Genomic DNA, 15,768 nt, shown 5'->3' on the forward strand with positions numbered 1-15,768 from the left:
CCAGCGTGTGGAGTGCGTGCAGTGTGATTAACCCCCCCCCCCCCCGACACGGGCCTCACCTCCACGCAGGTCTTCAGGCCCGAGGCGGCGGCGTAGTGCAGGCAGGTGTTCTTGCGGTTGTCCGTGGCGTTGATGTCGGCGCTCTCGTACTCGCCCTGGTCCAGCTTGGCGCCGGTCCACGCCAGGATGACCTGCAGGCAGTCGGCGCGCCGGCGCTCGTCCTCGTACGGCCGCGTGATGCGGGGGTGCAGGGGCCCCTCGCCGCCCAGTATGTGGGGCCCCATGCACAGCAGGTGCAGGGCCGTCTCGTTGTGGACGTTGCGCTTGTTGGGGTTGCCGTCCTTGCTGAAGATGAAGGACCTGTGGAGGGGGGGGGGAGGTTGGTGAGGTGGAGGTTAGGGGGCGGGTCAATGGGGGGAGTACAGCCCTGGCTTTGCTTATGGTTTTGGAGTGAACACTACCTAAGGCAGGGATGGGCAACTGGCGGCTCGCGGGCCGCAGACGGCCCGTATCCTCACTCAGTCAGGCCCGCACATCATTTTTATTTAATAAAAAATAAATCGAGTTGCAGAAAACTTGGTTAAGATAGAAGAAGAGCAGAGTATCTGTTCATAGAATTCAAAGGCAAACCCATGTGTCTAGTTTGCTTAGAAGCGATATCAGTCATGAAAGATTTCCACTAAGTAGCCACTACAACTACTACAACTGCTCTGAAGTGAATATCATTCTTGTTGGGTTTGAGTTCATTGAGTTGTTGAACTTAATGTTGGGCCACTGTGTTTCAGTTTTGTGACATCATTGAACGATGATGTATGTGAGCCCTTTGCAAAATACTAACGAATCATGTGGCTGTTTGAGCATGGAAAACATGAAATTAATGTATGTTGTTTCAATCAACATACCATAAATAGGTTATGAATCTGGAAGATTTTGTAGGTAGTGGCCATCCCCAAAATGCACCAGAATACAGGAAATCATATCCAACAAATTCAAAAATGTGTAGCTTCTCTCAGTTTACGTCTAGTTGAAGTGCACAGTCACATGGCCCTCTGATGGTGATGATGAAGAATTGTGTCCCTTTTTATCATAAAAGTTGCCCATCCCCGCCCTAATGTCTCAAGGTCCTTTTGGATCACATGCCTCAGATGCAAGTAAACGATGTGATAAGCGGAAAAAAACAACAAATTGTTTGTCTGTTTGGAGTTTGGACAGCTATGGAGGTGCGTAATCAATACATATAACAGCTAGGCTATGCATTTAGTTTACAACTATGGACGCAGTAGGAGGGATGTGTGATGAGAAACGTGATCAGGTGGTTACCTCCGTTATGTCGTACAACATTGACAGTTACCATGGTGACTGACAAAGATACCAGATTGTGATAGGTTAAACTTATTAATTCGCAGGCTAAAGCCCTAAACAAAATAATGGAACTTGAATTGAATAAAAAATAAAGCTGCTTTTTCGATCCATGATTTGTCATTTGTCATCATTTTATTGACGTGGGAAAGAAATGGCAACAAAGCAATCTTGTTTAACATAAAAGGACCTTCAGAGTGGAATTGACAGTGGGCACTATTGGCTTTACAGGCCGTTTAGTCCTCATGATAGAGGCATGCCTGGCAACTGTTCAGCATAAAACTGTATAGACGACAGCAACACCATATTCCCAATGTAGTATCAAGTACTCAAGTCATCAGGTACCGCTCTTCCATCCTTTTGTTTACTCAAATGTTGAACTTAAGAGTGCTGATTGTATTGGTGGATTCTAATATACCGGTCGGCTCGAGGGCCTATTGACAAGCTGCCTGACCCGTGAGGGCCCGCAGCTTATTGGAAACCCAGAACACCAACTTCCAGTAGGCCATCGATCAACCTCCTCGGTGGTCCAGTCGGTTTCCATGCCACTCTACCTCCCAAAGTTAATTCTGCCTTAACCAACATTTAGTGCAGGAATTGGAACGATCGCAAGCAGACCACCAGAGGGAAGAGGAAGGAGTGGGGTAAACAAGAGTACAACCGAGGAGGGAGGGAGGGGGTGTGTGTGTGTGTGTGTGTGTGTGTGTGTGTGTGTGTGTGTGTGTGTGTGTGTGTGTGTGTGTGTGTGTGTGTGTGTGTGTGTGTGTGTGTGTGTGTGTGTGTGTGTGTGTGTGTGTGTGTGTGGGAACTGGAAGCTCTTGGAACACCTTCCTGTTCCGTCCCAGCGCCGTGCATTCCTCAGCGATGCTAGCAGATGGCAACGTGCCGGAGCGCCAGAAGGAACGTGCACGGACGTATGCGAGTGTATATCGTGAGCGGATTTTGTTGTATTTATTTTGACTAACAGCAACTAGGCCCTTGTGTTACTGTAAGGAGACAGAGGGCTAGTAAAATGGTAAAGCTATTCGATGAATGACGGATGAACATAACAAGCTAAATCAATACGGGAATAAAAAACACTTGGGGAAAATGGGATGATGCAAATGATCAATGAGGGGCCAAATTAATCAATGAGGGGCCGAGATAAGCAATGAGGGGCCAAAATAAATCAAATTAAACGATGACCACAGACTTTTGAATGAATTTCATAATAATTAAAATGGACACACGTGCACTGTACCCCCTCACCTGAGCAGGCGCGTCATGGCGTGGCGTGCTGCGTAGTGCAGCGCCGTGTTGTGCTGGTAGGGTTCTCCGTAGCTGGTGTTGGGGTCCATCGCCTCCTTGAACTGGGGGTTGCCCTCGTACAGCTGGCAGGACAGCAGCTCGTCGCCGTTGACCAGCGCCTTGCGGAACTTGGTGGCCGTGTTCCCCATCGTCCCCCCGCCACGGGAAAAAAAATTAAAAAAAAGGTCCCCCGGACTCTTTTTTAAAAAATAAAAGCGTCAACGGGTCGACTTCAAGGTCCCCGTGGGCGAGGGATCGACATAGTGTGTGTGTTCCTGAGGAAAAGAGGGGAGAGAGAGAGAGAGAGGATTTGTACGCTTTAAGTGGCAGTTGGTAGAATCAAAAAGAAAAAAAATAGAAGAAGTCCAGCAGTTATCCTTCAGGTAAACATTAAAAAAGGGCTAGCTTATCTGGGAGGCTCGCCGAAAAGATCCTGACCTTCAAGGTCAAACCACCTGGGTAATCATCGACACCCTTCCACAAACAAATCCTCGAATCCCGTGACAGCTTAAAAATGTCCTCTTAAAAACAAGGAAATGCCTCTTTGGTTAAAAGTAAAAACAACGTCTTTGTCTCGTCATTCCCTCGACACTAATGGGTCCCAGTGTCAGCGCAACAACCTTCTCCTTGTGTTTTTTCTGCCGTTCGTCAAGTGGCTCAATGTTGTAACGAACAGAAGCCACGCAGCGAGAGGGACAATGCTTCCTCCGGCGCACCCGGGAGCTTTCCGTAGCTCCCTGCCAGAGCCGCCCGCTCCGACGAGGGCCCATTGCTCGCTGGTACGAGAGGCATTACCGGAATTACACAGAAACGACATGCAGAGAGTCAACACATGGCCTACAGTAGGACCATATGTCAAGACTGTATGAGCAACAGAGGGCTCAGACTGAGCTTTTTTTCTGTGATCTACAGTACACTACAGGCTATTAAGGATGCAAGTGTTGTTGTTTTTGAAAGAAGAACTCCATCCCCATTGTTGAATCAATGTCAGTATGTGTGTACATTCATTAACTGAAAGTTACACCAAGGATGGATCAGGTTACAAAGTACAATGAACCTGAATAAATTAATTCCAGAAACCAGTCCTGTAAATGTCTGGACTTGTTTACACAGTACAACAGAAAGTGAATCTCTGCATGGTCTATTGTGGCCAAAGTTAGTTTCAGAACTCCTCCTCAAACAAACAAACTGATATGAAAACGATACAAGTACCAAGCTACAATTTTGGAGGTAACGTATGTTTCATAATAAAGTGCATCACTTGCATATTTCAAAGTAGGTTGTACAGATAATCAAGCCCTATTATTCTTCAACTCTAACACACAAGGAGCGACCAAATCAAACTCATGCGTCCAGTGACTCCCATACAACTTCTCAGGGCTGCCCAACTACAAGACAGCAGACATTTAACAGAAGTAGTTCACCAAACTGCGATGCCTGATTCAGAGCACATTGTTCACCACTTAGTAAACAAACAACACACTACAAACTAAACAAGCCAAAGTCTGGCGGTGGCGCACACTGACGAAGGGGGGAGAGGGAACCATCAGTATATGAACCCACAAACAATTTGGGTGTGAACCCATAACGGTGCGACTCATGATCCGCTGGGATAAAGTAGTATAAAGTCCTGTCGTCCAGAGTGTTGTCCTGATCTCAGATCCCAACGTGTTGAGTCAGACCAGCATGCTAGCGCTCCGGGCTAGCCTTAACTAGCCCCTGTGAGACCTGTCAAACAACGAACCGAACGCGGATCGCTTTAAAACAGGCAGTTTTGATGCTGCCAACAAGTTCATGGTTGAGTGTTATTTTTTTTAAGCACATTTCGAAAAACAAACACCACGACATCTGCGTCGGCTAGCGCCCGATGCGTGTGATGATCACGATCAGTGGCGAAGCTACAAAGGCTAGGCGACTTAGCAGATTGAACTATCAAAAGTTTACTTACGAGGGTTGTGTGTCCGGCTAGCGTTATTTGGGTTGTTTTTTGGCCGTTGGTTACCACAACAATGTGTGTTTCCTTTCTTGTTACGGGATGCAATGCTTTCCCATAAATTACGTGCTGGGCGCTGTGACGATGATGCCCCTTCCTGTCAACTCTGTAGGCTGGGGGAGGGTCATGAGTTGTGGCGTTATCCGAGTCTACCACCGCACAACGTCTAGTTCGCTGCTTCCTATGAGATGTGTACGCCGGTAAACAGTCCCCGCAGCAAGAACAATACCACTTTGAAAGATTAAAGACAACAACGATGACAAGAAGAATAAAAAAATATTTTTTGGATGAGTGATTTGGCAAAGAAATATCCGAAACATGTAAAGGAAACGGATATAACTCTGCCGAAAGTCCCTCCTCTAAACCCATCAAAGTGAAAGTCCCGCCCTCTCTCGCCAATAACGTTCAATTGGAGCATCTCGTTCCAGACATTCCTTCGTGAGATGAGAATGCCTGGGAAACGGGTTAAGCGTCTCTGTGATTTGGACTACACTAAATCACATAAAATGTCCAAAAATACTACAAATAACTTAACCTTAATAAAAAATGGAATAACATGTAGGCTGTTTCTCATTTCAAACGATTCAAGTAAACAATTCGAGTAGTGTTCCTTGCTTGAAAACTTAAAACCTGTGTGTGTGTGTGTGTGTGTGTGTGTGTGTGTGTGTGTGTGTGTGTGTGTGTGTGTGTGTGTGTGTGTGTGTGTGTGTGTGTGTGTGTGTGTGTGTGTGTGTGTGTGTGTGTGTGTGTGTGTGTGCGTGCGCGCGCGTGCGTGCGTGCTCTCATTTCATGAATCCAATGACAGCCAGAATGACTGGTCCATTGAGTAAAATAGTCAACATTGAGTTAAATGTGGGATAAATCACGCAACGTGAGCTCGTTTCTAAATTGTGACCTGGCAACATTTGACCACAAGATGGCGACAGAGCCCGTATAAACCACATCAGCAACCAGAATCGCAGTTATACGTTGAGATTGGATATTCTCTTCCTGATGAAAAAGGCACTTGCTGGATAGGAGATTTTCCTCCCGAGGGCACTGCTGGGTCTTGTTATGGCAATTTCTTGATCAGGTACTGCTTCTAGGTCAGGGGACACATAAGAGGTAAATAATACAGCTTCCCGGCCTCATGCTCTGTGTCCTCCAGAGGTTCTCCATGGCAGAAGTCTAAAGAACAGAGGTTCTCCGTGTTCTCCATCTGGTCAGCAGACTCAAGAACAGAGGTTCTCCTCAAACTGATCATCAGACCAGAGAACAGAGGTTATCCATGTCCTCTATCTGGTCAGCAGACTAAAAAGCAGAGGTTCTCATCCAACTGGTCACCAGACTAAATAACAGAGGTAGGTAGCCTACTCTTCCAACTGGTCAGCAGACTAAAGAACCGAGGTTATCTTCCAACAGAAGACGTAAAAACAGGTCGCTACGTTCTCGTTTCTGCTTCTTTACAACTGACTGTCACAGTTTACGTTTTTCGGTAGGGAGCGCTGTTCGGTCGGTTATTTTCGGAAGCTCCAAGTTAATGCATCTGTGTTTATTGACTCAATTGTGTCACAGTGTGTGTGTATTTAAGTACTCAGGTTTGCTTTGTTGGCTACAGAGTCTACACACCATGTACCGGTTTGCCTGATGTCTGAAGCCTGGATATCATCTCGTTGACAAGAGAGTAAAGTTTATTCAAAGCTTTGGTTTTTGAGTGTCTTTGCGCCTGAGCTCACATTCCTCTTTTTGGTTTTAGTCAAGTGTGATGATTACTGAGCCAGCCTCCCTCTTTTGTTCAAGACAGGGTTTATGGGTGACCTACGGAGAATAAGAAATGGGAAAACGACATGGATTTTCCATTACAGTCTGAGTCTGAATGTGTCAAAGCTGAAACAACGATTATTTGTCGTCAGGTGGATGGTTGTGATAAGTCCCCTCTCCGTTTCACCGATACTGTCGCTCAGCACTTTCAGCAGTAGGGTGTCACTTACATCGCTGGCAACTTCAACAGCCTGCCACACACACACACACACACACACACACACACACACACACACACACACACACACACACACACACACACACACACACACACACACACACACACACACACACACACACACACACACACACAGTTGCACCATAATTGCAAGGTTTGAGAAAAAATTGGTTAAGTGCATAACAGTGAATAAATCATTTAAATCAGTTTAATACTGCTTGCTGAACATGTAGAGGGGTGAATGATTTCTCTTTAACAATGTTAAGTACGCCTTCAAAGTTGAACAAATTAGCATCTTTGGGGTGGTTGCATTGGTTCATTGCGCATGAAGTTTGCAGTCAGACGCTGATCAGATTTATAATCTGCTTTGGTTCGTGAAGTAAAGTTCTCCATACGAACACCAGCGGGTGCTAGAGGTCTGCATCGACAAATAAATAATAATGTTCGAATTAGTTGAAATTAGAACGTACCAAAGACTAGATGCATCGTTTTCTCACTTCGTCCCGAGACTCGTCCTTGTTCTCAGAGAGTGTTGTGACACTATTTGGAGGTGAGGATAGAGTGCAGGCCTACATGATATTTAAATGTAATCCATTTAGGGTAAGGCTTACAAGGATCGCAACTACATTGGGTTCCTAAATGTCTTGCAACATATGTCCATGATGCAGGGAAATTAAAGAAATGAGCCCATATTACAAAAATACAACAGTTTAACTGAACGGTACAACCTAAATTCTTGTATGTTCTGAACAACTCAGAACATACTCGACTTTTGTATGCAAAACCTATTGAGGAGCAGTCGAGTTATGCTGGTTCATGAAGTCATCAAGATGCTTTTATCCAATGCAAATCACAATAAGAACTCAAAACTGCTTCATTGTGGATAACAGTGTAATTATTATCTCACAGGCAAATGTTTACAACATCAAAATGAAGTTGAAACTGAAGATAATAATAATGACAAGAAGACAATGGTTCATGTATTATCTCTAAATGTTTATCACAATAACCCACCCACAGGGGAATCAACCAATGAATCCATTGAAAGGCGAGACCTCCACTCTAGCCTTTATCCTATAGGTGGATCATGGATACGCCGGTCAACCAATGGAGCACCAGGGTTGGAGACAATCTGGGATGTCGTCGCCACCCTCGATGGAGGTTAAGGGTCGATTCCTTCGGCCTGGATGACCGTAAATCTCAGTGGTTTGGGTCCCCCCTCTGCCCTTTTAGCTGGTCTTATCCAGCCCTATTGTTTCATAATAATGTTCGTCGTGGGAGGCTATTTATGAAGCATCGTCCACCACAGATGGACCGACTCTGGTTCTGCTTATAACACGTTGGCACTTTATTAACAAATCTCTGAACATTTAAATGCAGCTATTTACAAACATCACAGGATGCCAAATGTAATACAAAGAAGCTTCAAGATAAATACCGTATCACAAATATTTTACTGTACATAAGAGGAAAAAATATATAGCACAGCAGCAGAGGAAATAAGCAAATGTCTTTCAATGTTTAAATATGCAAATACAGACCAAAAATATATAGTGATAGAGTCATTTTGATCTTTACATTTAAAGTATTGTTGTCTGTAGTTCTCTGAGATACCTTGCGACACCACACATCGTAACTCTGTTTTCTTTCAAATCACATTCTAATTATCCTTCCATATCATCACAAAAAATCGTACAATTCATGAAAATTCCAAAAAATCATAAAAATTTATGAAAAATCATGATTTTTTTTTTTTTAACAACTTCGTTTTTTTGTGCGGACCATCAGGGGCTTGTGTAAAAGGAGTAGTACGCCGGCAGGGCTCTTGGGGGCCCGTCCTTGCTGTAGGGCCCACTGTGGACGGTCGTGGCGGGGCCCAAGTCCTCACACTTGACCTCTGTGGGCGAGTGTCCCTCGGCGCTCGACCCCTCCAGGGACAGACGCCGGCGCTTGCAGCCCGCCGCGTACGACCCCCCGTCGGGCTTGTCCGGGGCCAGCCCCGGGGTGGGCGTGTCCGTCCATGCTGAGATCAGCCCCCCGCTGCCCCCGCTCCCGCTCTCGCCGGCGCCCTCCCTGGCCAGGGGCTTGTCCTTCCCCTCCAGGTCCTCCGGGAAGCCCGCGGCGGCCGTGGGGCTGGGCCTGGGAGACCAGGGCAGGCCGGGGGTCGGCCCTTTCCTCTGGTGGTAGGGCCCCCGGCCGGCGCCCCAGCCCCCGGCCCCCACGCTGCTGAAGGGGGAGTCCGGGTAGTAGCCCAGGGCGTGGGCCGAGGTCTGCATGGAGAGGGACTTGAGGCCGTAGGGTAGCAGGGGCCCCGGGTACTCGCCCTCGTAGGGGGTCAGCTCCAGCTTGTTGGGGGCCGCCCCTCCGTTGGGGGCCCCCTGCTGCATGGAGGCCACGAACCAGCGCTGGGAGGCGGGGTCGTCGGACGGGGAGGCCGACAGGAAGCCGTTGGTCTGGGGGACGGCGCGCTCGCCGCCACCGTGGCAACCGACGCCGCCGGCGGCGCCGTAGAAACGGTTGGGGGGCAGGTTGTTGACGAACTGATCCTGGAAGAAGGGCTGCATGGCGTAGCGGGCCCCCGGAACGATCTGGTGCGAGCACGGGGAGTCGCTGGGGGAGGGCGTCAGGCGGTCGCCGTCGGGGGCCGTGTACATCCTGTGAGGAGGGGGGAGGACAACATGGATGTTGTGGTTTATTTGGGTTGTGTTTGTGTTTCTGTTGGGTTGTGGTGCTGATGTAGCCTGGCTCCACCTGCCCACGTACTTCCGCTCAATTTTAATTTCCCTTCAGTACTAAGTCTGGGTTTGCGGTATATTCGCGGGATTTTGTCCGGCCAAATTTTTCCGGTCCAGTCAGCGAACAGAGGGAGTGGCTGAGAACAATGACGTTGAGGTCGTGCGCTGGTTTGAGTTCTAGTCAAACGTTAACGCTTGGTAATGGCAGATCCAGAGTGGCACCGGGCAGATCCAATAGTTTTAAACTCCAACCGACACCTGCCTTAAAGTGAGTTAACGTTTGTCAATGAGAGAGAGGCCAGACTCTGCAAATGAAATGAAGTACGAGAGTCCGGTAGGACCAGGCTAGTGCTGATATGGGAAGGCTAAAAACATGCTCTGATTTCCACTCAGGAACCAGGTTATTTTGGGGGATTTGTTGATTATTTTTGTAGTTTTCTTCATATAGATATAATTGGGCGTGGCTATTTCACCAAACTTCCTGGATGCACAGGAAGTCCAAATGGTTGTTCTCTGGTTTGGCCAATTGGTCTTCTATGGATTAAGCCTAGGAGTAGATGTATGTAGTCAGCTATATATATATATGTATATATATATATATATATATATTTACATAGTTTATTGGTTGGGGGTCGTGTTGGGTAGTGTGGAACAGTGTTTCATTATTCTTTCAAATATATGATATCTAATATAAAATATGTAAATCATTGCAAATAAATCATGGTACTCACGAATCGTAGTTATCCCTGAATCCTTTGGCAAAGGGGTTGTGGTCGATTTTTAGCTGCGTAATCTAAAAAGAAAAAACACATAAACAATAGACGTTTTTTTAGATTCCCCATACACTACTGATATATTAGAAAAATAATTGCCGTTAAAATGAATAATGGGTATAGACCGGTACTATATAAGTTAGATACAAAATAAAATCTTTAACTGATAACGGCTTGACGAGGCCTGTATCAAGTCGTCTATGATGCAGATGATGGATAATGGCCGCCTTGTTATAATAAAGTTTAGGTCCATTCCCGCAGTGCTTACGTCTGTGTTCTGGTAGGCAGTGACGGCTATGAACTGGTTCTCCGGGAAGGTGAAGGTCTGGGTCTTCTGGCTGCTGTTGGGGTCCTCCGCCCCGTCCTCAGCCACCTCCACGATGTGTAGCCGGGGCTGGTACTTGTGCAGAGACTGCAGCACGATCATCTGCACGGAGTCGCATGGTTCACAGAGGGAGTCGAGTGAAAATGAATAAATAATAGGTCATAATAAAAGATCCAGAGTGACAAATAAATAAATCCGGGATTCTATATTTATTTATTTATTATGTTCTTTAAAAAACGTTTATTTATTTATTAATAGCACCATATAGACGATGGCATATAGGGCCTATCGTATTTGAATATTAACAGGTTTCGATGAAGATAAGCGGCATCATAAGCCAAGCCTTGATCATTTAAAAGAACAATGCTGTTCCTCAGGTTATGTTAAGGAACAAAGCGCGTGCACGCTAATTAATGCCCACACTAACCACTTGAATCACTAATTGAATATTCTAAAAGCCCCCAACTGAGGCCTGGACAAACAAACGCGACCATTAGGCCTACCACAGCTCTAACGGATGGCATTTAATGCGTTTAACTAAACAACATCGACTGCGAACCAAAGAACGAACATGCAGTCAAAGGGCCAAAATATGTTGTACATACTGTGACCCTTTTGATATGGGACTGCATGCTCCCGAATACATTTTGATATATTGTTAACTTCACAAGATATTGTGAGTATATTGTGAAGTAGGCCCACTTCTACTCTTCTTATTATATTTTTGTTATTATTGCTATTATCATGATTATTACTAGAATAATAATGTTATTCTTATTATGTTACTATTATTATTGTTGTATTTTGGCATCGTTACATTACCTGTGAGGTGCTGGTATTGATTCCTTTGTTGTTGGTGACCTTAAGTTTCCCAAACGAGATCTCCTGCCTCATCCAGTGGGTCCCTGTGTTCGGAGACTCCGGGTGGATGTACACCTTATTACCTTTCAAATGAACCACACGGTTTATTAATTAATTTAGTAATCTGTACGTGTACACTATGAATTAATTAAACATAATAATTAATAATAACACATTCATTAATCAAATCAATGAAGACATTGAAAATAAAAGAGAGTCTGAATAACGAGGTTGAAATATGACCCAGGCCTTTGAGAAGCCTATTCGGGTGACATACCCTGCATGTTGTTGTCCGCCTTCCCGCAGGTGACCCACTTCCCGCCCTGGAAGCGCCAGTGGTTGGGGTCCGCCAGCACGACCTCCACGAACACGTTGTAGTGCCTTGTCAGGTTCAGACCCGCCATGTTGAAGCTCAGGAACGGGAACATCCGTCTGCAGAGACGAGCAGGAACAAACAATCAATGTGGGAAATCAAATCCGTTATATATGTTATACTATTATTATTGTCAAGCAATTAGGGTGGGAAAATAAGTCACGAAATCCCACTAACAAATGTCATAAACCCCTAAGGTCGCACCTGCCCTGCTTCGTGATGATCATCTCGGTCTGGTGCCGGTGGAACTTGAGCCACAGGGGCCGGTTGCAGAGGTAGACCTGGGCCCGGTCCCCATGCCCCCCGGGGTGGAGCGGCATCGGGCTGAGGCGCGCTCCCGGTCCGCCATACGGGGGATAGATACAGTTGGGACTCTGTCCGAACTGGTACGAAGGGCTGAACTGGGAGCGCGCCCCCGGGGAGCACACGGCCGGGGGGAACCCCGCAGGGGACTGCAGGACGGAGCCGAAGTGGAGCGATGAGGAGTACCTGGAAGCCCCGGAGCCCGGGGGATAGGGGGGCACCGGGCCCGCCTGGCCGGTGTAGGGGAGAAAGGAGCAGGGGTTCGCGGCCTCCTCTGCGCTTAGTTTAGCCGTTGTGGAGGACGGGGGTGTTAGGAAATATCTGTCTGTGTGGAGTCCGTGCTCCGCGTACCGAGCGGTGGAGGGGTCGTCGGAGGCGGGGGATTTGTCCCTGTCCTCCGCCACGTCTTTGGGGGGGTGGAAGCTGCTGCTCTCGGCCTCGCTGCCGAGCATCCTGCCTGCAGCACCCGGCCTCGCTGGCGGGCAAGAGGGTCTGGATCCCGGGGGGCAAAGGCTTCACTTGAGAGCCTCTGAGGAAATATTAAAAAAAATCACATTATGTTTTAAGGGCGCCTCTAGGAAGCAATAGGTCACATAGTTTATTCGTAAATATATTTTTTTAACAGAAATTGCCATAATGTATTTTTCAGCTCCATTTTCTGATATATTTTGGATGGGCGGCTGTCCCTTCAGACTTTGTAACATCCAGTGTCCTTGTTGCATTGCAAGATATTGCAAAGATAAATATTTAGCCCAAAAAAATAGGCAATTGTAACGAATAGGCCTAATAGAAATATAGACTTATAGGCCTTAGGCCTATCATTAATTTCCTGCTTTGTGGACAGAACTTTTACATTTTTAACTTCTTGAATCGTTTATAGTGGATTTATCTGAAATAAAATAATAATAAAAGTTAATAAATAAATTAAAATAAGTCGGAAAAAACTTTTAATTTTTTTTATAGGCATTCATTTTCGTTCTAATGGCTAGGCCCTACATTCAATAATTAATTAAGGTTTACGGAAATATAAGAAGACTGGCTAATTAAGCCTACCTAATGCAATTATAAGGATTAATAATAATCCATAATAATAGGCCTATATAATAATCAAGTTCTGCCTGAATATGGACATAAAGGTGCATGTTTCCTGGACAGATAAAGCCTACCTTTTTACTTATATATATTACTGTATTACTTATTATAGCTTAATATTACATGTTTTTATACATTACCATAGCTTGCGTCCTATTTTAGCCATTAAGGTCTATTTAGCCATTTTGAAAGATTGCATCTGGGCTACATGAATCCATTCTATAGATGTATGCAGAGTGAATGAATTAAGCGTGTGATTCCGCGTCCCTCAGGGACGACAAATGCAAAGATCAAGATCTGACGATTAATTTTCCGTGTGAAGAAGCCTGAGATGTGATGAGATGTTCCTCATAGGAGACAGACGGGAGAAACCAAACACATGGAGCGTCTTCCACACGGGAGGCAACCCGAACGACACAAACACACACCGCCAAATAATGATCTCCCCCAAATCCATCCACGTATAATTATGATAAAATATGAAAAAATGGAAATGTCTAATTTCAGCGCAGGCATCCTCGCCTATTTTCACTGTTTCAATTAACAACAATTAAAGAATATCAAAATGTGCAAACTCACCCAACAATCCTCCTCCTCTGCGTCTGTAATTATTAATATTATTCTAATACATATAAACCCGTGTCGTCTTCATTGAAAATGCGCCCCAGAATCAAACGGAAGGCGGTGGAGTCTCCTCATGTTGCCGCGGGTAGATCAATGAGAGAACCGCGGAGCGCGAGCGGCGAGCTGCAGTGAGGAGCGTCTCGAGACTGGAGTTCACAAGTGTTCTCCCGCGGCGATGACGCAGAGATAGCAGCCTATTATCAAACTTCATCCTTCTCCCCGGGGACGAGCGTGGGCGCGTGCTCGTGTGTTGCGCTCACAGGTAGTAGTCGAGTACAGTGGTATTATCAGACGTATAGGAAAATATTATGAATATGGATCTGTGTATGCAACTGCATCGAGTATCATGCAATAAGAAATTGAAATGAGGTAATTTTACTAAATGTATAGAATTTGACATTACTTAAAGTGTTTCTTCAAATACTTCAGTGGATGTCAGAAAGATTATTGATTATTGACGTTTAGTAATTTCTCTGAACCACATCAGATAAAAACAACACAAACAGTACTTCGAACCTCACAACATCCCCATGTGGGCCTAGTCAGTGGAATGATGAAAAACACAAAAAGATAGCACAAAGGAAAGGTACACTTTGTTTTTAATTGAATTCCTAATTCAAGGGGTGTTTAATAGATGTGGTCCCAGACGTTTGTGTTTGGTTTCTGCTACAAACAGCTCAAACACAACCCAGAGCGGCAGAATGAGAAATTTCCCCTTAACATCTAAATTTCTCCCCAGATATATGACTACTTACTACACTGCACAATATATATTGCAGGGGGGCTTGCTGTGCAACAAAAGCTATAAGGTAGTTTGCATATAATTTTAATCAATCATATTTCTTATGCTTGTGGGATTCGTCTGACTAATCAACAAAATCCCACCAAAACCAAAGAAGAAACCAAGATATCCGCCCATCTGTTTCAGGGTCCCGGGCCATGCATTGAGCCCCAGACGACCCCCATCTTAGTTCAAACACCAGCATATTGATATCAAACTGCCCCCCATTAGCATGCTAATGTTGCGTGCTTCATTGGCGTGTACTAGCTTAAATACCCACTGAACTGTCCTGGTCCCTTCCGCCGCCCGAGTGTTTTAAAGCCAGACGGTGACAGACAGCTGCTGCTTATTGGCAGCAGGTTTGCATGTAAAAGAGAAAGTCTAGAGTGGGAAGAGTTGTGTAGTAGGTTGACACCGTTCAGATAAACACTGTGTGCCTCAGACGACTGGGCCCTGGAAGGGAAAACAAACAGTGGATGTTATTGGAAGCTTTGTGTTTGGCACACGCCGCAGTAGTAGAGCATGTTGTCAGTTTGACGGGGAATCCACAGCTTGTCATGCTTGTCAAGTAAACTTACAAAACTTTTGAGTTTGGAAAACCATGCACAGGTCCTCCCTTGTTTTTATGGGCCCTAATCATGTGTCCTAATTTATACTCAAGTTTACCCTCAAGGACCTTGATAATTAAGATATAATACTGATTTCAAAGTGTGTTTGCGTGTGTGTGTGTGTGTGTGTGTGTGTGTGTGTGTGTGTGTGTGTGTGTGTGTGTGTGTGTGTGTGTGTGTGTGTGTGTGTGTGTGTGTGTGTGTGTGTGTGTGTGTGTGTGTGTGTGTGTCTGTGTGCGTGTGTGTGAGTGTGAATGTGTTTGGTCCTATAACAGGTAAAAACAAGGCAACAAACATCACAGAAATTACAACAATAACATTTGGAGGAGAGGTTTTTGTTCAGGTCATTGTGTGGATAACAGACTGTATCTAAAACCCTCAGACTCTCTTGTTCTTTGGGTTGGACCTCTTGATAAAACAACCAACAAGAGAACACTTAACACAGTAACGTTGTGGGGCTGTAACAGAGCCTCCTACCTGAGGTGATTCTGGATCTGGAGGATTACCCATGCCAACATCTCCTCTCTTTGTGTACTTTGGGCACTAAAGGGGGCATGGCCAGTCAGGGGGACCAGGGGGTTTGGATCCAGTCTCGACTGATGGGGCAAGTATGGGGCTCCGATTTCAACCCTCTTCAACCCTTTTTGGATACATTTGAATTCTGACCTCAATGTTG

At 45.6% G+C, this 15,768-nt stretch overlaps 2 protein-coding genes across 4 annotated transcripts in view; both read right to left on the reverse strand.

Annotated features, from left to right (window-relative positions):
* The window catches only part of LOC132459368 (ankyrin repeat and IBR domain-containing protein 1-like), a 42,284-nt gene extending 37,526 nt beyond the window's left edge, over window positions 1-4,758 (reverse strand). For 2 of the 3 annotated variants that reach the window (XM_060053854.1, XM_060053852.1), the window contains exons 1-3: window positions 4,595-4,757; window positions 2,608-2,921; window positions 60-360 (exon numbers count right to left, since the gene is read on the reverse strand). In XM_060053854.1, coding sequence (XP_059909837.1) covers window positions 60-360; window positions 2,608-2,795 — 489 coding nt within the window. In that variant the 5' untranslated portion in view covers window positions 2,796-2,921; window positions 4,595-4,757. Of the gene's footprint in view, window positions 1-59; window positions 361-2,607; window positions 2,922-4,594 lie in introns of all 3 variants that reach the window. The other variant, XM_060053853.1, reaches the window with a different exon arrangement.
* A 3,183-nt stretch (window positions 4,759-7,941) lies between these two features.
* eomesb (eomesodermin homolog b) lies at window positions 7,942-13,864 on the reverse strand. Its single transcript, XM_060053857.1, has 7 exons — window positions 13,659-13,864; window positions 11,889-12,516; window positions 11,589-11,743; window positions 11,273-11,394; window positions 10,394-10,552; window positions 10,084-10,145; window positions 7,942-9,272 (listed from the first exon to the last, which is right to left on the reverse strand). The coding sequence occupies exons 2-7, from the start codon at window positions 12,437-12,439 to the stop codon at window positions 8,402-8,404; spliced, it is 1,920 nt and encodes a 639-aa protein (XP_059909840.1). The 5' UTR covers window positions 12,440-12,516; window positions 13,659-13,864; the 3' UTR covers window positions 7,942-8,401.
* Between the last annotated feature and the right edge of the window lie 1,904 nt (window positions 13,865-15,768).

The sequence above is a fragment of the Gadus macrocephalus genome, chromosome 6 (genome assembly GCF_031168955.1).
Source record: "Gadus macrocephalus chromosome 6, ASM3116895v1".
NCBI classification, from domain to species: domain Eukaryota; kingdom Metazoa; phylum Chordata; class Actinopteri; order Gadiformes; family Gadidae; genus Gadus; species Gadus macrocephalus.

Bases quoted from the DNA above. Each gene is read 5' to 3' on its own strand.
- eomesb (XM_060053857.1), bottom strand. From the start codon at position 12,439: ATGCTCGGCAGCGAGGCCGAGAGCAGCAGCTTCCACCCCCCCAAAGAC. The intron at 11,744-11,888 runs GTGCGACCTTAG...TCGTCTCTGCAG, and splicing joins ATCATCACGAAGCAGGGCAG to ACGGATGTTCCCGTTCCTGA. The intron at 9,273-10,083 runs GTGAGTACCATG...CCCTCCTCACAG, and splicing joins TTCAGGGATAACTACGATTC to GATGTACACGGCCCCCGACG.